The 22,279-nt window shown below is 39.8% G+C and overlaps 2 protein-coding genes across 8 annotated transcripts in view; both read left to right on the top strand.

Annotated features, from left to right (window-relative positions):
• Positions 1-1,711, top strand: part of RALYL (RALY RNA binding protein like) — a 374,398-nt gene extending 372,687 nt beyond the window's left edge. For 5 of the 7 annotated variants that reach the window (XM_051770390.1, XM_051770401.1, XM_051770392.1 and 2 more), the window contains one exon: positions 658-1,711. In XM_051770390.1, coding sequence (XP_051626350.1) covers positions 658-843 — 186 coding nt within the window. In that variant the 3' untranslated portion in view covers positions 844-1,711. The remainder of the gene's footprint in view (positions 1-657) is intronic. The other 2 variants (XM_051770410.1, XM_051770439.1) reach the window with 1 other exon arrangement.
• Positions 1-22,279, top strand: part of LOC127462039 (uncharacterized) — a 542,224-nt gene that overhangs the window by 468,034 nt on the left and 51,911 nt on the right. The window lies entirely within an intron of this gene.

Below are 22,279 nucleotides of genomic sequence, written 5' to 3' on the forward strand. Positions count from 1 at the left end.
CAGATATTTAGATGCTACCTGTTTCTGCCTCTGATGGAAGAATGATCCTCAAAAGCATTGAATAATACTGGATTTTTGCAGTTTCACAATGTGGCTGGTAAAACAACAAAAGAAATCAGAGGATATACAATTATATCCTATGGCATGTACACAAGAACAATAATAAAATGGGCAACAACAAAAGGGAAGCCACTGAGGAAAGATCCATCAATCTGGTAACTATAGGCAGTGCTGAAAGCATACAGTCAATAGAAATGGAGTAAGGTATATAAATAGTGTGATGGGACTGAAGTAAAGAATTCTACATGCAATTTATTTAGATTGAATGCTATTATGTAAATAAAGCATTTCATTGCAAAACAGCTAAGATACATTATTCTATTTCCGGCTGCTAAAATAGACATGCAGCAGTTGTTTGCATAGCTTGTTGAGAGCAGGTATACTTCAACCTCAGCAGCTCTTGCTTGATTCACTGTTATTATTTTGGTCCATACAGTCTAATTCAGGATTGTTGCACAGTCCTGATTGTCCACTGCTGCAGGAACACTATTCTTCTTTTAGCCTTCGATGGTTTAAGATGGGAAAATCTAATAGATATTGCTATTTGATTGATTTGTGAAAAAGTGAAATCATAGTCCTCTTTACTCTTTTCCCCAGCTGTCTTGGCTTCTTTTTGAGGTTCTGCTGGAAGAAATTCTATGCCTTCATACTAAAGCCAACATTTCATTTCTCAGTTTCTACAGATCAAGTGATGAGATGTCATGTGTGAACCCCCTGAAGGCTGAGAAGAGAAACTCTGACTTCCCCACAGAAAATTGTGAACTGCGGTTTCTTACTGGCTAGCAACACCTTTAATTCAATTTGTATGAAACTCAGTTTACTTATTAAAATGGACGTTATTGTTCAAATATTAGAAATTCCATTTCTTATATGTTCTAAGCTGTACAATTGTCAGATTTTTATGGTTTAGATTGTAAATGTGGTTTTCTCTGGCTAATTATTGGTATTATTTTTTTAATTTTGATGTCTTAAAGGCCAATGTACTGTATCATAATAATATGAAGGACATATTTAACAGGTGTGGAAAACACTGTATACAAATGTATATTTCTAAAAGCTATTTTTATGATTAGCATGTTTTACTGTTATACCATATTTAGAGTCAGGTGATATTGCACTTCTTTGTTTAATGTTTAATTCAAACAAGACCATTATGATCAGTGTCACATTTAAATACATTGTATGGTATTTTCCATTATTTTATTTAATTTATTTTTCATTGGAAATAATTATATTTAGTAATAGGATAGCTTCTAAAAAGTGAAAATGTCAAAATAAGAGAGCAATCCTTGACAAACTGTAAATTGGATCCTTCTGTAAATCTCTTTCTTCAGATAAGCACTCTCTGTGATGCCATTCATCAGACATTGTTACAGCTGTTCCTGCAAATCTCTAAAGGCTGTTTGTTGTTACCATATGGAAAGTTTCCATGACAGTCAGTCTCCTGTCTAGCCAGGAAAATTACTTATAGCCTGTCAACATCTGACAGCCTACTTATTACTTTTTGGGTTATTTTCTGGCAGTAGTCTTTCCACTCACAAAATCCTAAATCCCTCCTAAAAACTTGAAGTTAGAATAATTAATTATTACAGATGTTGTAGGGGGAATCTCAGTATAGAATTTCTTAATAAATCATAATTCCTTTCAAACAGAATGGATGCATTATTTCTCCTGTGTTACTGAGACATTAAGGGTATCAAAGCATATAAGATATGGGCAAAAGGTCTTCTTCTCTGATAAAAGTACCAGTTTGTTCACCACCCCGAAGTCAGACCTCCTTAGCACTGCAGATGACATGAAACAAGGAATATATCATCTACATCTTTATGTGAGATATACTCCTGTAGAAAGAGACATGTCTTTAAAGTAGTTGCAAGGAAATAAATTATTTAGTAACTACAGCTTTTCAAGAGGGAATAGTGTTAACTTGGGAAGTATCTTAGGCAGTCAAATGGAGCTCAGACCCAGCTGTGTTCCAGTCTGCAGCACAAAGACCTGACATCCATTGATATCCATGACCAGAGGTATTTGGTATTTGGGATCATTCAGCACTATAGAGATGAACCCTTACCTTGCCCTTTCAATCATTCTCTGTAGGCTGAAAGCAAGAGAAAACAAAAGATACCAGAGAGACTCTTTAAAATATTGAACTTTAAATTTCTATTTTAAAAAGCAGTTTCTGATATGATAGGTTCACCTCAAATAGTGGAGGTATGAGGAGGTGGGAGCTCAAGGTCTCTGGTCAGGTTTTGAGCATGGGGACCATCATCAAAGACAGACTGATATTCTTCAAAAAATTTGGAAGAAAAGCATACATTGGTATTTAATTTTCTGTTACTGAGTGGAAAATTTCTTCACTAGGAGACTATGTAACATAGCACTCGCAGTTATGTTTGTGTACCTTATATTTAGTTTGTCTATTGTCTGTGGAGTTACATGGTTTACATAAGTGCTGGGTGGTACCTAGCTACTTAATTAAGGAAAGACTAGAATAAGTAGTTATATTTGAGCATAAAGAATCACAGCTTCAGAATTTGCCAAGGCTGACTCTCCCAGAAAATGCAGAAAAAAAAATTACTTCTCTGTAAGTGAAATGTTAGGTCAAATCAGAGGGTGAAATACTTCTCCACTTTCTATCTTTTAATATCGGTTATGATCATTCTTAACTCTAAAAATGCAATAAGAATTGCCATTCTGGGATCTCCATCTTTGCCTGACAGTTAAAAAAAAGAACTCCAAACCTTAGCAGCTAAAGGGGCATTTTCCCCTTGGTTGACTTAAGAGATGGAGAATGTCATCCAAGGAGATCAGTTCTGATATTGGTATTAATAAACTAGATATGAGCAACGTCTAGCTACATTGTCTCTTCACCACCTCCATTCCAAATGCACTAATACTCACAGAAAGCACTCTTAGATTTTACACATTCTTTACAATCATTACCCTTAGATTATAAACTCACAGAAATAATTGCACATTCATAATATTGACACTGTTTCACACTACAGTTTAAGTCCTGAATATATTTTGAACACAAAAAGACGCCTCTGATAACACCATGAGGCACTATTTCATTTGCAAGCCAGAAGATTGTTACGCCATGCAGTCTATTATTAGCAAGGGTTCTCAATAGCATGTTTGCTTAAAATCACTACAGAGGATGCTGGTAGCTTCAACAGAGCTTGATAGTTCTCTGCTGTTCATGTATGTGGTATGCTCGGTGTTATTTGCCACCACTACCTTTATTGTTTTACATGAGTTTTGTCAGTTGTGGGATTTTTTAACATTGCTCAGCCCTTGAAATATGGAAGAACAAGAAACATAAAAGATCTTGTCAATCAGTTTGGATAGTCAACAGTCTTAGAAAATCCTTTACAGTTCTGAATCAAATCAATTCATTTTCTACACAGACCTATATGCTCTGTGTATTTCAGATATTTGGTTCAAACCTGTGCAGCTGCATGAATGAAAAATATTTACTAAAAAGCTTTAAAGTTTGGATCTAGAAGAAATATTTTTACTTTTATAAATTCTTGTATTACATATTGTTGCAATTCTTATTAGTTTTCTCTATATTTCCATTTTTAGTTCTGAAAAACCACAGTACCTAAACAATGTAGATAGCTACAGTCTTGGTAGCAGTCATGTTTTTAATTGGTGCCACTGCAATTTAGAACTAAAACATTCAGAGTTTGCCCATGCAGAGTAGATTGATCGTTCATTACAGTTTTCTTTAAAATGTTGTAACATAATTTTTACATGTCTGTAAATAAATATTTTATCTGATTTATGCACTAAATCAGTTTTGCAATTTCTTCTTTCAAAATGTGACTGTAAGACACTTTCCAGGAAAAATGTATTTCTCTCATGGAAATAAAGCTCTGTACCCAAGCAGACCAAACAGAAACAGGCATCCATAATATCAAGTACTTATGTAAGTAAAATGGAGGAAAATGTTAATGCCACTATCATTTTAACAGTTTGAGAAATTTAAGCACCAGTCCTGTATGAAAAATTCTTCAATAAGGTGAGAAAGAAAGGGGCACAGAAGTCTTTCCTATTCAGTCTGCAGAGCAGCGAAGTGGTTCTGCAAGGGCACCTCAGGCGTCAGGGGAAGTCTTTGATGTTAGGAGCTTTCATTCTTCTGCATTGTTGGCTCCCCTTCCTTCTGTGTGTTCCAGTGGAGGAGTTTCTTTCTGTTTGGTTTTGGGTTGTGGGGCCACTCAAGACTACACTTGGAATAAGCTATCTCACTCCTCAGCCTCCCCAGTGTTACGCAGCCTTCAAACCGCCTCCTGCAGCTCAGGATGTCCTCTACTTGGGCACACCTTTGGCAGGCAGGTCTGAAGCCTTTTCCTGCCCTTGATCCAGGAGAAAGGCCTTGGAACTTCTTTCAGCCTGAAGTCTGCACTTCAGCCTCCTTCTTCAGCAGCTCCATCTGGGTGGAGGCCTCAGCCACTGCTGGGGTAGATGGTGCAAACTCCCCCACCAGAGCTGCAGCCTTTGCTCTTGGTTGAGCACCCACCATTCTGTCTTGGGGTTCAAGTAGGATGAGCATCCTTGACCTGTGCAGATGGTCACAGAACATGCCTGGTTGCTGGATTGTGTGCACTACAAGTCTCTTCACTTGGCTAGTGGAATGCCCCACGTTCAAAGAGATGCCCTTCAACGCAAGCTGCCTCTCCACACCTTGGCTGAGGTGCCAGGCCCTGTTTGCCTGACCTGGTCCCCACGTTCCTCGTCGCTGGTGCTTTCCAGGGCTGCCCTTTGTGGGAATAGGGGGCAGACACTGTTATTCCAGGCCTTACCCTTGCCTCCTCAGCCACTCTTGTGCAAGCTGCTGGCTCCAGTTGGGATCCGTTCTGCACCTTAACTATTGCCATTAGGGACAAATATTAGTTTTGAACCTGTTGGGAAAAGAATTATAAAAATAATGCAAAATTATTAGAGAAGTGGAGAAGTTTTCCACATGGTAATGGGATACTGTCCCTTTGCCTTAGGCCTCCTAAAGCATGACTGCAAAGCAAAACACTGGAAAGATTTTCTTTTCTCGTAAATTCTTTACTCTGAGACAATAAGCGTGTTCCACGTCTTTATAACTTCAGGCTCTTATCCTCCCTAAAATAAACTTGTAGCTCATAAAAGCTAACCAAAGTCACCCATTCAGATACAACAGCCACAGATCAGAATAAACACCTCTACATGGTTATGCTCCCATACAAGAGGAAGGATAGTGTGTGTGGTGAAGCTAAGGACAGTTGGACACCCTAAACTAGCAGAAAAGATGTTTATTTTGGCCAGCAGCTGCCAGTCTTAACAGTCAACCAAAGACAGGCTGGACTAAGGATAGTCTATTCCTAGAGAAAGGAGGGTCTAGCCAAGGATATGACTATAAAAGGAAGAAAGATCCTGTACTGTAAGTAAAACCAGCACAACTTTAGAAGTTGATACTGTACCTCTGACATTTCTCAGCAATGAAATATTCTGACCATGAGGATGAGAAAGTAAAGGCACCTGTGTACAGCAGTTACAGCCCTATTCCCACAGTTCATACCCTTCTAATAATGAGCTCTGAGAAATTGGTTAGAAAATCCTCTGAGAAACTGCTTCAAAAAACGACCAAGTGTTTGCTCCAGGGAATAAATAGTTATTGGGTTTTGGATGGTGGGATTATTAACTCATTTGAGACAAAAAGAGCTTGAAATTTTGGGGTGCTATAGTAAGAATTTTTTTTATTAACCTCTCAAAGAAAGATTGCTGTTCCACACTCGTGTGAACAGAATTAATCCACAAGTATCACACTGTATTTTAACAGAAAACTAGTTCACATCCACCATCCTTCCCATCCATGCCCTATAAATCTCACTAACCAAGCAAAAGTGTTTCTAAAGGTTACATTTAAATCTTTCTGGTACTGCCCTGGTTACATGCACTTAACAGCCTACGGTAATGGAGAAGAATCTTTGCGTAACCACTCTGTTGGTGTATTACCGTATGTGACTATATCTGTGGTATGTAGCTATGTATATGTGGGGAAAAAATATCCTTCCATTGCTTTATGCTTTAGATAATTCAAAATGTTTCTCCTCAAATAGACACAACTAATGTTGTGGAAAATAAGAATCGAACTCATCCCTGTTGATATCAGTCACTAAATGAGCACCTTCAGTGTCTACTCCAACCAGACTTTTAAGCAGAAACTGTGATCAGTGCTAAAGCCTATGAGGAGTTGCAGCAGTATTTGGAATATTATTTAAAGAAAGAAGAAATGATAATTCGTATTGACGCTGCTAATATCGCTGCTGCAGCAGGACCACAGTGGAACATGGTGGAGGAACAGAGGATATTCAGTGTGGCAGGGCTGCAGCTTGAATCCAGTACTGAGATCTCAATGAACATTGAAAGGATTTTACCTCAGGATGACTGAGGAAATTACTGAAAGGAGATGTGCTGCACATGTACTAATTCTAAATTTGAAGAAACCTCCCCCATATATTTATTTATTTTTACATCCCTCCCTGTATGCCATGATTCTGACTATTCTTTCAAGGGCTAAGCCTCAAAATTTACAGGTGATTTTGGTTGGATTTCCTGAGAATTCAACACTTAGCAATATGTAGTCAATCATATGAAATATTAACTCTTTGTTCAGAATTTTGGCTTTGGTGTTTAATCCACAAGGCAAGGGAATGATTTCATAAATGCCTGTTTACTTGAGTGGTTACATTAACTGTAAATCTATGCTTCCATTGATGGAAAAACTACAGATCATAGAATCTGTGCTGGTTTAAAGGTAAACCAGCAGGGGAAATGAATCCAACTCAAAAGAGAGATTATAAATCAGAATAACAATTTAATAATATAATAAGTTCGATTATACAGACAAACAATTTATTTTAACCCACAAAACCCAAATGTATAACCCAGCACCCTGGGGCATGAACAGAGTGGTGTTCTTTGGGCCCCCTGAGTCCAAAGTAAAAGGAGAGGGGAAAACCTGTTGGTGAGAGTGCTGGCGCAGTCTGATCGAGAGTGGTGGTTGCAGTCTGGTTGAGAGTGGTGGTTGCAGTCCAGTTGAGAGTGGTGGTCTGCAGTCTTCCTCTGGATCCCACAAGTGGTTAAAAAAGTCCCAAGACTCCAAGATTATATATCCTCCAGTTCAGGCAGGAATACCCAGTACCTCCGTCGGGGCGGGGAGTTCCACAATGGGTATGAGAACAGGAGCATCCTCTTGTCTCTCAGGCCTCTTAACACTCAGTTTAAAGCCTGAGGAGTCAGGCTGCTCTGGGCAGGTGGTGTAAATGGTCTATTGATAACAGTTTCTGGGAAATGGCATGGAAGGCTATAGAATACACAGTTTTGGGTTACACCCATCCAGTGATGAACTGGTCCCAGCTGTTCTAACAAGGACAGAATCATAGAATTGTTTCAGTTGGAAGGAATTGTAAAGATCACACAGTTCCAAACCCCCTACCCTGGTCAGGAAGACTTTCCACTAGACCAGCTTGCTCAAAGCCTCATCCAAGCTGGCCTTGAACACTTCTAGGAATGAGACATCCTCGACTTTTCTGGGAAACCTGTTCCAGTGTCTCAGCACCTCATACTAAAGAACTTCTTCCTAATATCTAGGAAGGCTAGGAATACCTAGGAATACCTCATTTTCTTTTGGTTTGTTTTGTTGGTTTTTTTTATTTTTGTTTTTCTAACAATCTTTTATATTCTGGTCTCCATCAGTAGTCTACTTTAAACAGGAGGACAAATTTTTACACAATATATGATAATAAGCAAATATTAAGCAAATATAATAAGCAAATAAGCATCTAGACATTTCTTAGTTCTACACAGGACAACTTTCAGTAACATATGTGATGACATCACAAATGATGTTTTACAATTCATTATTTTACTATTCACTGAGCACTATTATTTAAGGTAGCAGGCTTCACAAAATCTATTAGGTCATGACTCACGAACATAAAACCAGATTTTGACAGCAAGCTATATAAAATCAATTGTGTTGATTTCAAGGATGAGTGACCTTTCAAATTTTGATACTTCTGCATTTACATGAGGATCATTTGCAAGTGAATTACAAGTTCTGAATTATTTTTGTGGTAGGCTAACACGGTGGGAAAATGGTAATCCAGAAGTGCTATCAGTTTATATATGGTTCATTCTGACCAATTTACTCCACACAGGGTTTGGAGGATCCAAGTCATGTCACAAAATAACATGATAGAAGCAGACAATCAATAATGGCAATAGGAAAAATTACAAAAATCAGCACCCGTGAAATTGCATACAGGCAGCCATGTAGACAAACGACATTGCTGACTGTTCTAACAGAGGTAGACTTTAGGTACAAGGGAAGCTCTGTGAAACCCCATGCAATGCAGAGCTACAAAGAGACCCCATTTGCTGCTTCTGCCTACTCAAGGGAGTGAAGAACCTTAGCAGATGTTAGATTTCTGGCAGCTTCCTCAGATATAACTTTTCAAAAATGTCTTTATAGGGGACAAGCTCGAGTTTTTTTCCCATCATCTTCATCCATCTTTTGAGTGTGGTTTGCCTCATCTGTTAAACTACAAGGTTTTGAAGAGAGGATAAAGGCAATGAAGTGATCTTCTAGGAATGAAGAGCATGAGTGAGTGGATATGTGCTCACCTACACATGTACAACTCACTGACTTGGAAATGGAGGAGATCCCTCCTCATCTCCACTGTCCAGAGCAATTTCCTTGAGGAGTGAAGTTTGAGCAAGAGACTGAGTTTGGAGGACAAAACTGTCATGGAGCTTATGATCTCCTCTTCAAATATGTTTTTTATAGATTCTTTTTCATCTGCAGACCTCAAGTAGTCACAGAAGAAGAAGACTGAATCATTTATTAGTTATAGACAGATGATGTAGGACATGGAGAGGCCATTTAGCTCTCTCACAGACTTCTCCTGTTGGTAACATCAAGAATCTCAGAGGAATATATAGGATCCTGCCTGGTAAGATTGAAAGACAGTGGTGTTATAGTATATCATATCTTTCTGTTTCCTTATGGGTAAAGTTCTTAAACTAAGTATTTCACATCATGCTGGGTATAAATTTTTACTGTTGTGAATAGTCAGCATAGTAATGGAGTTTAAATCATAAATCACATTTTACTTTCCAGTAAAATGCCCCAGTAGGGGTGGTTCTAAGTTGACTGTTAACCATGTTTTGGAGGAACTAGTGCGCAAAAGAAAATTATTTAATCTCTTCAAGCTAAGGTGGTGTTGTATAATTCCTTCAGCAATGATAATCAGATTTTAGTGGTCTCCCTAGCAATGCAGGTGAAAATTTAGAAAACCATGAATGTATCCAACAGCAAATACAGAAATTCACAGTATTGATAATGCATCCCACTGAGGCTTAGTTTTCAGGAATACTGAGAAAATTAAGTTCACATTTGCAATTGAAAACTATAGGGGTTAGTTACCATGAATCACTATAATCGAGTAAGAATCATGTCACTGTAATATTGCCTCTCTGAAAAAATATTTCTACTCCCATATTCTTTGGAGATATTTTTGATTCAAATATAAAACTTGCCAAACTATGAATTTTAGTATATTTTCTCTTTTAATTTAGACAACACTGTATGCTTTAATAAATAAAAATCTGCATACCACACAGCTGAAAGATTAAGCACATTTGCAGAGTAACAGAGTGAATGAGGGAGACACATAAGCTAGTAAAGATCTGAGTCAATAAATATAAAATTGCAGCTTTTAAAATCACAGAATCATCAAGGTTGGAAGAGACCTTCAAGATCATCTAGTCCAGTCGTCAACTTAGCACCACCATAATTACTCCTAAACTATATCCCTAAGGGCCCCATCCTGATGACTCTTGAACACTTCCAGAGATGGTGATTCCACCACTTCTCTGGGCAACTTATTCCAATGCCTAACCAACTATTTCAGTGTTGGGGTTTTTTTTCCTAATAGCTAATCTGAACCTTCCCTGCTGCAATTTAAGGTCATTTCCACTTGCCCTTTCACTTGTGATATGGCAGAAGAGACTGACCTTCACCTGCCTACAGCCTCCTCTCAGGTAGTTGTAGAGAGCAATGAGATGCCCCCTGAGCCACCCTTCTCCAGATTAAACATCCTCAGTTCCCTCAGCTGCTCCTCATAGGACCCTTCACCAGCTTCATTGCCTCTCTGGACATGCTCCAGCACCTCAGTGTCCTTTTAGAAGTGAGGGCCCAAAACTAAACACAGTACTGGAGGTGCAGCCCTACCAGTGCTGAGTACGGGGTGACAATCACTGCCTTGATGCTGCTGGCCACACTATTTCTGATACAGGCCAGGTTGCCATTGGTCTTCTTGGCCACCTGGGCACACTGCTGGCTCATGTTCAGCTGGCTGTCAACCAGCGCCCCCAGGTCCCTTTCTGCTGAGTAGCTCTCAAGATACTTTTTCACTCTTCCCCCAGTCTGTAGCGCTGCATGGGGTTGTTGTGGCCCAAGGGCAGGATCTGATACTTTGCCTTGTTGAATCTCATGCTGTTGTCCTCAGACCATCAATCCTCAAATTCTCAAAACTTCAGATTTGAGAAAGATGTAAGTTTTTAAGCCATGTCAAGATTTATAGATGTTTATGTTCCTGAATGAGGCCTCGAATTTTAACTGAGATGTTTTTATAGGATAACTGGGGGAAGATGCCAGTAAAAAGGGCCATGGAAGGCAAGGGAAATTTTTGATGAAGGGAGTACACTTTCAAAGTAGAATCTGCAGCTGTATAATTCACAGTCATGTCAACAACAGTTTTCAAAAATCTGCTCATATAACTGAGAATTTCTTAAAGAAAGTCATAGAAAACTGTGACATAGATTGGACAAAGCCTACAAAAAAGTAAGTTGGCAGCAAAATATCAAAGTTATTGGTGAGTCCTATAAAGCTAAGAAAAGTCAGAACTGAAACCTTGATCTGGTGTTACCCACTGAAAAAAGAATTAGATACAATATGTGTTAAATTATCCTTTTATCACCTATGAAAGAACATCAGGGTTTGGCACCTATTATTACCGTTAGATGGACTATACTTTAGTCACACCTAGACTCAGTTATTGCCACAGTATTAGCTGCAGTAGGTTATTTCAAAATATACCCCAGCTTGTGCTAAATTTGTAACACTGGGCGCCCAATTAAAAGAAAATTACTAAAGGCCCATTTTCTCAGCACTGTGGGAACTTGAAATATAAGAAAAATTTCTCACCATGAACTGTGAAATGAACATAAAAGTGCTGTAGACTTCTTTTTTTCCCTTTGAATTTTGTATTCCCCTCTAGTGTAGTGTTAGAGACACTTTGGTCAGTAAAGCTACAGAAAGCAGCCCTGTAACCCAGCTGCCAACTCAGCTGAAAAGCAACTGGCCCTGGCCAACAGAGTCATTTTCAGGGACAGGAGGGCTGAGTCCCAGGGGCAGTCCTTACCATGAGAGCTGTGGAATCTTTACAGACACCTTTCTTTGTCTTTCTGTCTTAGCAGCAGCAGAATAACATAAAGGAGAAAACTACAGTCTCATACAAACTTCTTGTGCATAAAATCTAATGAGTGTCTTTAATATATAGAGGTCTTGCTATAGACATCTTGTGCATTTTTGCTGCTCTGAAGTAGCACCCTGGGCCCTTCTCTGGCTGTCACAGGGACATCCACATGGAAGAGCACAAAAAGGAGCAGTTAGGAGAAAGAATGTTTAAACAGCAATAGGTCTCCTTTTAAGAAGGGTGTGAACTTCTTTTTCTCTCCAGTGCATAAACCAAAGAGTAACTGACAGCACAAAGTGAATGTTGCTGAGAACACAGCTGCGTTGGGCAGGATGAAGGACCACTGCCTCCCTAAGATCTTGCTTTATGGTGAACTTGCCACTGGATGCCGCAAGAGAGGAGCCCCGAAGAAAAATACAAGGACTCCCTGAAACAACATCTCAGCCTTGGCCATATTGATCAACATAACTGGTCTACTCTGGCCTCCAATTGGGAGGTCTGGAGACACACCATCTATTATGCTGCTGATGCTTTTGAGAAAGCACGCAGGATCACCCTTGAGGAGAAAAGAAAATGCAGAAAGAATTGTGCCTTGCAGAATATACCACCTAAGGAGTCTTTCTGTTGTGCCTTTTGCAACCAAACATGCTTGTCTCGTATTGGCCTTTTCACCCACCAACACGCTTGCAACAAACGTGGGTAGAGCCCTTCCCAAATCTTTGTTCACGAAGCCCAGCCATGATGATGATATTGCTCTGTTAAACTTTTGTTGCATTATATATTCATTCTCATATACTCACATATCCACTACAAAAGTTTCTTTTGAGACTCTCATCAGCTAAAACAGCATTAGGGATACCAGTTTTGAGAAGGATATAACAGTTTTTGAACCATGTCCAGTTTTATAATTTGAATAAAAAGCAAAAATACAAATACAAAAATGCAGAGCCTTTGCATTTCTTTAGAAACTATTCCTCGGCTCTCAGTTTTCACAGAGTCCTTCTTGGCTAAAACTGAAGATCTTGATAGAACTACAGTATCTGAACCACTTTCCCTGAATTATAATTATAATGTCATTTGTTTCTTTGTGCATTAGATAACAAAAGCCAAGAGTTTGAATAGCATTCAGAAAGGAATTAGCCATTCTGTGGATAATGAAAACTTGCACAAGAATGTTTAAACAGCAATAGGTCTCCTTTTAAGAAGGGTATGAACTTCTTTTTCTCTCCAGTGCATAAACCAAACAGTAACTGACAGCACAAAGTGAATGTGGAAACAGGTTATTCCATTACTATTTACCTGGGGATTTTGAGTACCTCTCTCTGCACCCTTGAAGTGCAACATGATCAGAGACTGTATAATAGGACTTGATGGGAGCAAGATGAGGCTTAAAAGACATAAAGGAGAGATAGACACATTACAGCTACGTATTTCTGGTGTTACCGAGCAGAATTTTACTGTGATGACTCCTTCACAGAATAGGCAAAGGAATACTATTGTGCTTCAGCTTACATTGCACTTCCCATGCTTCAAAGAAATACAAATACACTGCTGGTAACACCACATCTATCCAGCATTTCCTGCTTCTGTAGAAAACAAAAGGGCACAAGAGTACCTTATGTGCTCAGGCTTAGCTAAAAGAGTGTTACCCACACCACAGCACTGCAGTCTGGTTTCTTATACATACAATTAATCTAATAAGAATTCCTAGCTGTTCTGTATATTGCTATTAAACTGGGCACAGAGGAGGCTTCTGGCCTGCTGTGATTAGGCATAATGTGATGCAGCTTTTATTATCAGCATGAAAGTGAGAGTTTTCTGGTTGAAACTGCATAGTTTTGCACTCAGTTTTGCAGTGATTCATCCTATTATTATGTATAAAGAATGCATTAAATCATAACTGGAATTACTGCACTTACTCTGAATTAAAAGTTACTTTTCTGAGAATTTTCAAGAGAAAGTGTTAATTACTTCATGCGTTAAATTTATTTAATCATGAGAACTTAACTTTAGCAACGTGTCAGACCTTTTCTCTGTCCCCAACAATCTGTGCATTGGTAAGTCTGCATTCACAACCCCTGGTGAAGGAAGGGAGCCTGAGTAACTAGAGCTGCATTTCTTCTTTGTGTTGTCTATTGTTGGGTTTGAGGACTGTATGTCACCAATGAAATAGAACTGAAGGTTTTGCTTCAAAAGAAATCTTTAAAATTATATTCTCCTTAAGAGAAGCTTGCAACAATCTCTTGAACTCTAGCACTGAGGCTACATGATACCCTTCTTTAACGGCTTAATCTGGTGACCATCACCTAGTGAGGAGGACAGGAGGGGAGGAGGCAGGCAGTCTTGATTCGCGGGTTTCTTGGGTTGACCTTGCACCTACACTCTAGGTAGTCTTTTCTCCAGCAATGCCTGCTGCCTCTCTGGAGGAGATCCCTGGGCTCAACTCACCTCAGACTCAGTTTGCCTGAGGCTGCTGATGGACCCCATCTCTCTCACCACCCGCCCTGATGCATTAGGGATGTGCCTTCATCAGGGAGGTCATCATCCTTCCCAGGCTGTGCCCACTCTCATCTCTTGGCTCATCCTCTTCTGTGGACCAGCCAGGCTCTTGCTGCCCACAGACATGCACAAATCAAGTCAACACTTCATGCAGCAAATCTAGTAAGTCTACTGGTTTACTGCAAAGGAGCTGCTGAAGTCAGCACTCTAATGAATGATGGCATTAGGGTAATTTCTTTGACTTGGCTATTAAACAGAGATCAGTGAAAAATCAGAATTTTTTTTATTCTGTACAGAAAAAATAATTTTTTAGCATAATGTTAATGTTTCAGGGAATTTTCTCAATAGCTTCAATATTTTTATATCTTAAAATCAAAAATGGAAATATCAGTACCTGTCAAGGAGTGAAACAGTGGGGAAATTAGAAAATGTTGATCATTTCAGTTGAGTGCCTATTTAAAAAAAAAAATCCATTCCCACATCTGCAAAATTTATTTCAGATAACTGAATTAAAATGTCTTGTTCCAAATCAGTTCAATTTAAAACTATATTTCCTTAAGGTAATTCACTAGACCACAAAAGTTATCATTATATGGTAGTTCTTTGTTATTTTTCTATAGATTAGACTCTATTTCTCATGCTTCATGAGAAGTATGACACAACTTATGCAGCATTACAGAGGTTAGTCAGAGAAGAGATGCATGCATCACAACAGATTTCATTTAGAGGTGATTTACATGTAAAAATGTTACGTGTATCTGACATGTGCTGTAAGATCAGAGTCAAGGGTTGTAAAGAATTCAGATTTTGATTAGATGCTTTTTTTGACAGAAAGAAACTAAGAAGCTACACAAAACCTAGTTTGAGCTAAAATGATTGGAAATATATTTAATTAATTATTCATTCATTTAATCAAGAAGAGAAACCACAGACTCTTGAGAGCAGACCCAAACAAGTAGAGAGAGATACAGAATGTCAACATCTGCTTTGACATTTGTATTTCACTCTTCATACAGCATCATAAAAGGACCTACCAGGACAGGTCAGACACCTGGGATAATTTGCATTGGCTTTATGAGATTCATGGAAGCTCTTGGGAAGCAGCAGAAGTGGAACTGACTTGCAGCTAGGACTGTGATTTACAAGTTTCATTTCTCTTTTCTTTAGGGTAAAATAAAAGAATTTTAGTTCAAGCTAGATCAACCTGATACCTTCAAGTGAGGGGAAACTATCGCTGAGAACTCTGACAGGCAGCATCAGTGCTGTCTACTGCCCTTCATCCACAACATTTGATTGTGGAGGGAGTTAAATAAACTGTCTGAGCTAATGAAAAGATAGTTTTAGTTTGGGGGGAGAATGAGGACGACATGGTTGAGGATTTTGCAAGGTCAGACTTTCATCTGCTCCAAGCTCGACTGTGCAGTCACAACAGATGACACAAAGAAGGCAGTGGGAATGCCAGGCTGGGAAATGGCAGAAGAGCAGAAAAGCTCCTTCAGAATTTGTCTGTTCTTGCATCAGGTGAAGATGATCTGTCAGAGCTTTTAATTTCCTTCCAAGGTTAATTCAAACAGGTTACCTCAATCCAATGCAAACTATCCAGTAATTAGAGGTGCAGCACAGCATGGACCAGAGGTTAGTTACCAGGTTTTGCTGGGCTTACTGCTAAGATGATGCCACCAGGGAGCTTGTACTTCAACAGCCAAGCAAATTTTTTAAAAGCTGTGTTCATATTCTTTATTTACCATTTCAATTATGTGCTTTGCATATACACCCCTTCTGTTTAGCGTAGACAGGCCTGCATTTTCATACTTAAATGTTGAAGTACTTTTTGCAACAGTACTGACTGTTTACAAAACTTTAATATTCAAAAAATTTAGATAAAATGTATTTAAGGCCTTTGGATGACTTCTGATTATAAGACTCTTCAAGCCCTACAGTTAGGGAGATATTCCTCATTTTTAATCTTGAATCTTCTCAGGTCTTTTTCTTTTTTTTTTAATTTGTAATTTAATATACTAAAAATCTCATACTTCCATAAATAAAAATTCACTTCAAAGGAAGGAAATCAGACACATCTTCCACCACCAACTGCAACTCTTCAAGCTGAGATTTTCAGAGAAGCCCAGAAAAGTTTGATCCTTCCTGACATATTGGAGCAGATGAGCATCTAATTCTTGCAGCTCCCTTTAGAAAAATATCAGGTCTGAGGTAGCTTTGGGCTACTCTTAAAAAAAAAAAAAAAAGTCAAATTTTCCTCTCAGACACCTATTTACTTGCTAAAATGAGTTCAATCTCCTTCTCCATTTAATAAACAGAAAAAAAATTATCTGATGCAACCATCATGATTGCTTTAATATTGACTCCAATATCTGCGAGGCGTTTCTGGATTTCTGGGAACTGAATTGTTTATGAACAATGATTTTTCAATACACAATTTCATTTTCTCTCACTCTTTTTAATTCTTCTTGATGTTTGCATATTTTCCATTACAGTAAAATTGACAGTCTCTGAATACACCAGATATAAAGACACTATTAAATGGCACTAATAAACATCACTTTATGCTGAAAGAAATCATGGAAAGATCTGTTGAGTTTATAAGTGGGAAAGTAGAACAGTTCTTTCTTTCCACCGTAAAAAGTCTTTTTTATCTAAGCAAAGACTTATAGTAAGTGGAAGTTTGCCTTTGAGAATTACAGTCTGTTTAGACCAAAGTAAAACTATTTGAAAGGAACTATTAAATAGTGAGAAGTGTAGTAATGTGTAGTAATTCTCTGAAATATTTGGATTTCTCCTTTCAGTCTCAGTCACTTTTCTATGTGCAGTATCCTTTCCATTTCATATATAGTTTACAATTTAAAATCTGAAACAGCCTTTGAAGGCTGCTATAATTTTACTGTATAGTTTACAGCAAAAAGCACAGGCAGAGTACTACTCTTTTTCCCCTGGTACACTGAAGGAAAGAACATCGAGACCCTTGAATGTGCACCTAGCTCAGTATGGAAAAAGCATTGCCTAAGTCCCAGCACTGAAGGAGTGATAAGAATATTTATTCAGTCACAGATAGAGTCATATTTACAACTATTCTAATTTTACCGCTGATATGCAGTACTCAAGGTACAATTAATTTATCTTAATCATATCATGTCAATATGTAATAGCTTAACAAATCTTTCCTATATATTATGATAGCTGTTTTACTAGGAAGTGTTGACTTCGCTTGGAAAAAGCAGGTAGCAAAATCTGCTTCCCAAAGGTGCTGTAAAGGAAAGTATATTCCTTCTCCCTCTGTCTTCCATAGTGTTGCATATACTTGAAAACTCAGAGGTCATGTTTTACCTCTTAATAGTTTTTCTGCACTGCTAGCTTCCACTGCTTTCAAGGGTCTGATACCTTCCATAAAACAAGCCAGATAACTCTAGAAGAGAATTTCTAAATGATTAAAATTAGAGAGAGAGAGAGAGAGCAGTAGCACTATTAGGTTTTCTGAAAGATTATATATATAGATGACATGTAGGTCACAACTGGTGTTCCCCAAGGTTCAGTACTGGGGTCACTCCTGTTTAATCTCTTTATCAATGATCTATATGAGGGGATTGATTGCACCCTCAATCAGTTCACAAACAACACCAAGCTGGGCAGGAGTATTGAACCATTGTAGGGTTGGAAGGCTCTGCAGAGGGGTCTTGACAGGCTGGATCTATGGGCCAAGGCCAATAGTATGAGGTTCAACAAGGCCAAGTTCCAGGTCCTACACTTCAGTCAAAATAACCCTATGCAGGCTGGGGGAGGAGTGGCTGGAAAGCTCCTTGACGAAAAAGGACCCAGGAGTGCTGGTCAACAGTGGCTGAACATGAGCCAGCAGTGTGCTCAGGTGGCCAAGAAGGCCAGTGGCATCCCAGACTGTATCAAAAATAGTGTGGCAGCTGGACTAGGGCAGTAGTGGTGAGGCCGCACCTTCAATCCTGTGTTGTTTTGGGCCCCTCACTTCAAGAAAGGCATTGAGGTGCTGGAGGGAGTCCAGAGAAGGGCAACAGAGCTGGTGAAGGTTCTGGAGCACAAGTCTTATGAGAAGCAGCTGAGGGAGATGGAGATGTTTACCCGGAGAAAAGGAGGCTCAGAGGGGACCTTATTGCTCTCTGTAACTACCTAAAAGGAGGTTGTAGCAAGGTGGGAGTCGTCCTCTTCTCCCGAGTAACAAAGGAACAGGATGAGGCAAAATGACCTCATGTTGCACCAGGCAACGTTTAGATTGGATATTGCCACATTCCAAAGAGGAGAGGGGAATGCGGCCGTGACACAGCAGGAACGGGTCCAGAGTCAAGGTAGAGGTGCAAATGGAACGCTTTATTGAGATGTGCAGGGGTTTTATGAGTTCAGGTGAGGAAAGGGCTAGAACATGGGGTGGAGCATGAGACAGACAATCAGGGGAACAAATTGGGGTAGGGACACAGGCGAAGGGGGAGGAATGTGGGAGTGTGATGGGGGGAAACAGTTTTCCCCCCTAAGTTATAAAATGGTAAAACCCCAGGGGGTGGCGACCCTTAAGGTTTTACCCAATGAGCGCTTCTGCAAAATATAAACATATCACAAGCAGACCAGAAGAGAAAGTAGTTGTAGTTGTTGTTGGAGAGGTGGTCATGTTGTGAAGCCATGAGCTGAGGGGCCCTCAGCCCCACTGGGGGCTGAGCCCCCCCCAGCCCCCGACTGGGGGGCTGCAGGGACTTGGAACAGTGTTAAACTGGGCTAAGTACCTGTAGCTAGAAAGCTGAAGAAGTTTCTCCTCCATCGGAGCAGCGGTAGAGGCAGCAGCAGCATCATACAGAGCAGCAGCATACAGAGAACAGTGGCAGAGAGCCAAGAGATAAGAACTGAAGAAGCAGCAAACAAGCATGCAGCCGAGCAGGAAGACACAGAGTTGTCTGAGAGACAAGAGCCAGCAGCAGAGAGGGCAGAACTAAGCTCTACAGAGAGAGAGAGTGTTTGGGTAAGAACTGAAACTCCCCAAACCCCTCTGAGACCTCCTAGGAGAAGGATGATGGACTCTTACTTGAAAGAGTCTCGGAGTGCTACAGCACAGTGGAAAGGAGCTGAAAAGCTCAGAGAAGGAATGCGGAGGGGGTGACCTTGCGCTCCCCCACTGCTACTGCCAAGCTGGCAGTTTTGAGTCAGAGCACGGGAGCTCTGCAAAGGAGTCTTGAATCCCCTGAAGATACAGACCGTCATGAAGACCCCTGAGCTTCATTGATATGACCGTGGTGAGGTGACTGTGTCCAGGTGAATGCAGCCCATGGAAGAGAAGACCCTCACTTGAAGACGAGTGGCTGAGAGGGCTTGGATACCCCCTCGTGTGTACTGGCAGAGATCCAGCTGCATGAGAGAACCTGCTGCCCTAGAGGCATTGCTGCTCTGAGAGTAGAAAGGATCTTTTCCTTCTTCTCTCCTGGACTTTTATTTGGAAGGGAGAAGAGATTTGATCCATTGTAAATACTTTTATGTCATGGTAGAGATAGGTGAGATTGTATATAATGTATTGTAGTATTTATTTTGTACAGTCATTGTAATATATAACCCCTTCCCTGCATTTTGAGTCTCGCGTGGTATCTGGAAAACCCCTCTCACACTGGGTTGAGATGTGGGAGGGGGTTCAGACTAGGGAATTGGATTTTGGGGCTCTCAAGCCATGACAGGGAGGAACCAGGGAAGGAAAGGGTGAATGGTAATTGTCTCCTCTCTGCAGCTTCTTCAGCCTATCAGAGGGAGGAGCAGGGAAGCAGGGAACAGGCAAAACTCGTGGCAAGCCCAGGTATGCCCAGGCTGTGCACTGTGTTGTGTGGATACAGTGCAATATACATATTTGAAACCACATAATAACAGTAAAGTCCATATAATAAAGTCCTGTCAATTGCTCTATGTCTTTCTCCACGCCTGGAACCACTCCCATCCTGAATCTTGCTCTTTCACAGGATATTATGAAAAAATTTCTTCATGGAAAGGGTTGTGAAGCACTGGAACAGGTTGCCTAGGGAAGTGGTTGAGTCACCATCCCTTAAGGTATTTAAAAGACGTGTAGACATGGCACTTAGGGACATGGTTTAGTGGGACTCAATGATCTTAGAGGTTTTCTCCAACCTAAATGATTCTATGATTAGATGTAGGGGAGAGAGATCCCTTTAGAAAATCATTTTTTGCTTAGTATTATATGTTTTTGAAGCAGTCTGGCACTGAGCAGTCCCAGATTGCTTCCTGTCCCTGTTCCCAGACAAGCATGTTCAAGCACAGCCCTCAGAAAGCATGTGTGCAGCTTCAGTAAAACTGTCTGTGGTTAACATGTCTGCCTTGCTCTGGTCCAGGTTCTTGGTAGCATCTGGCAATCTCAGACCTTGTGTTTGCTGTATGAGAACCTGCAAGCCTCACAAAGCACCACATCACATCTGGTTTTGGTCAAGCATTACCTAAAGTGTCTGTATCAGAAGGGCCTATATGATTTATAGTTATTTGTTACCCCTCTCCTCTGTACCTCAGTAATACAACTTGGGTGACTGAGGCAGTGTGCGAGCATTACTGCCCTGCTCTGAGTGTCTAGGAGGCAGGCTGAAGAGACACTGGAGCTATGAATGTGTAGTTATTTTATACATGGATCTGAACACAGATTACAAACACAAATATTGCTTTTGATTACGTAACTTGTACAATACATGCACATGTGATTTGGGGGACTGAAGACAACAGTCTCTCTTCAGCTTGTAATAACAATACGAGGAAGCAAGGACAATATAAATAGGTTTTTCCTCTTCCCTTCGTGTGTGTTTCTTCTTGTTGTTATAGGAATAATAAATAGCTGCTCTTTCCGGGAGCTTTTAAGTTCTAGTTCCACAAAGAAGGGTGAAATGAATTTCCCAAGGAGAAAGTTGCATAAAATCAAAGCTATGGTTCCAGGCAAAACGGTACACTACAGTGCTGCTTTTTGTACTGTTATCTTCTCTTTCAGTTTATGCACCTGAATCAAATCTAGAAATATTTTAACATTCTCTGAAGTCAGTGAAATGGTATTTACATTTGCTTGCATATTTATTACCGACCCACACACTATCCAGTACCAAAAATGTGGTGTTATACTGCCTTCTGCAAAAATGAGAGAAGGATATGTTATTATTACACACTTATTATAACCATGTTAGCATCTTGTGAAATCCTGTTTTGAAGCATAATTTGTGAAATAATTTGTGTAATTAGCTGGTTTATTGAAAAGGTAAGATTACTGCTCACTCGCACCCTGTATGCACAGTCTGAACACCTTCACACAACCTCTCTTCTACAGCAGAGATACTTCTTTTGTTTTATGCATCATTAATTTAAAGAGTTTAAATTCAGTTTAATAATCCACATCTGTGGATTGGATCAGACAGAATAACATATCTGCCTTTAGCTTTGCGTAAGTTCTACATATTTTCCTACTTAAGATACTTGAGAAGCCAATGGTGACACTCTAGGTTGGCACTAATCTTATGATCAGTATACTTGTCCTGCAGTGTTGGACAGTGTGTCAGATATGTTTTCTGGAGTATATCCTCCTTCTCACTTACTCAGGCACAAACTGATTTCCCACAGAAATCTTCATTAACTGCGTCTGCAAAGGCCATAATGATGCAGAACTGTCTGCATTGGCACATGCAGGTAGGACTGTGTAACTTCTCCTCATCTCTCTCTATGAACATGAGATTACACTTGCTCAAAGCCAGTTAAGCCAAAAAGATGGCAGGTGTCCAGGTAGGTACTGCTGATTGCTGTGATCTGCTTTCCAAGAACCTCCAGTAAAAGAGCACATTACTGCACCCAGCTTTTAGAGCCAATAGACTTACAGAGAAGCACCTCTGAGACTGGGAGGAAATTGTGTGAGTACTGCTACAGCCCTTGCAGACAGTCAGAGACCTTCCTCTAGATTGGGAAGTCAGAGTATAAGTAGCTGCTTACCTTCCAAGGATCCACAGGACAGACTATCTTTCAAGCCCCACTAATTTTTTTCCAAAATCCTTCATCATTTCATCTGTACTGAGTAGACCTGACTTTTCTCTTTTTAACATTACTATGAATAATGAAGTGTTTCACATTTCAATACAACAGTGTTTGAAGGAAAAACGAAGGATGGTGGATTTCCTTTCCAGAAAAGGATGGTTGGTTTCATTTTCTTGCTCTGG

This window comes from Manacus candei, unplaced genomic scaffold (genome assembly GCF_025592945.1).
Source record: "Manacus candei isolate 608988 ecotype Guabito, Panama unplaced genomic scaffold, ASM2559294v1 h1tg000008l, whole genome shotgun sequence".
Taxonomy (NCBI): domain Eukaryota; kingdom Metazoa; phylum Chordata; class Aves; order Passeriformes; family Pipridae; genus Manacus; species Manacus candei.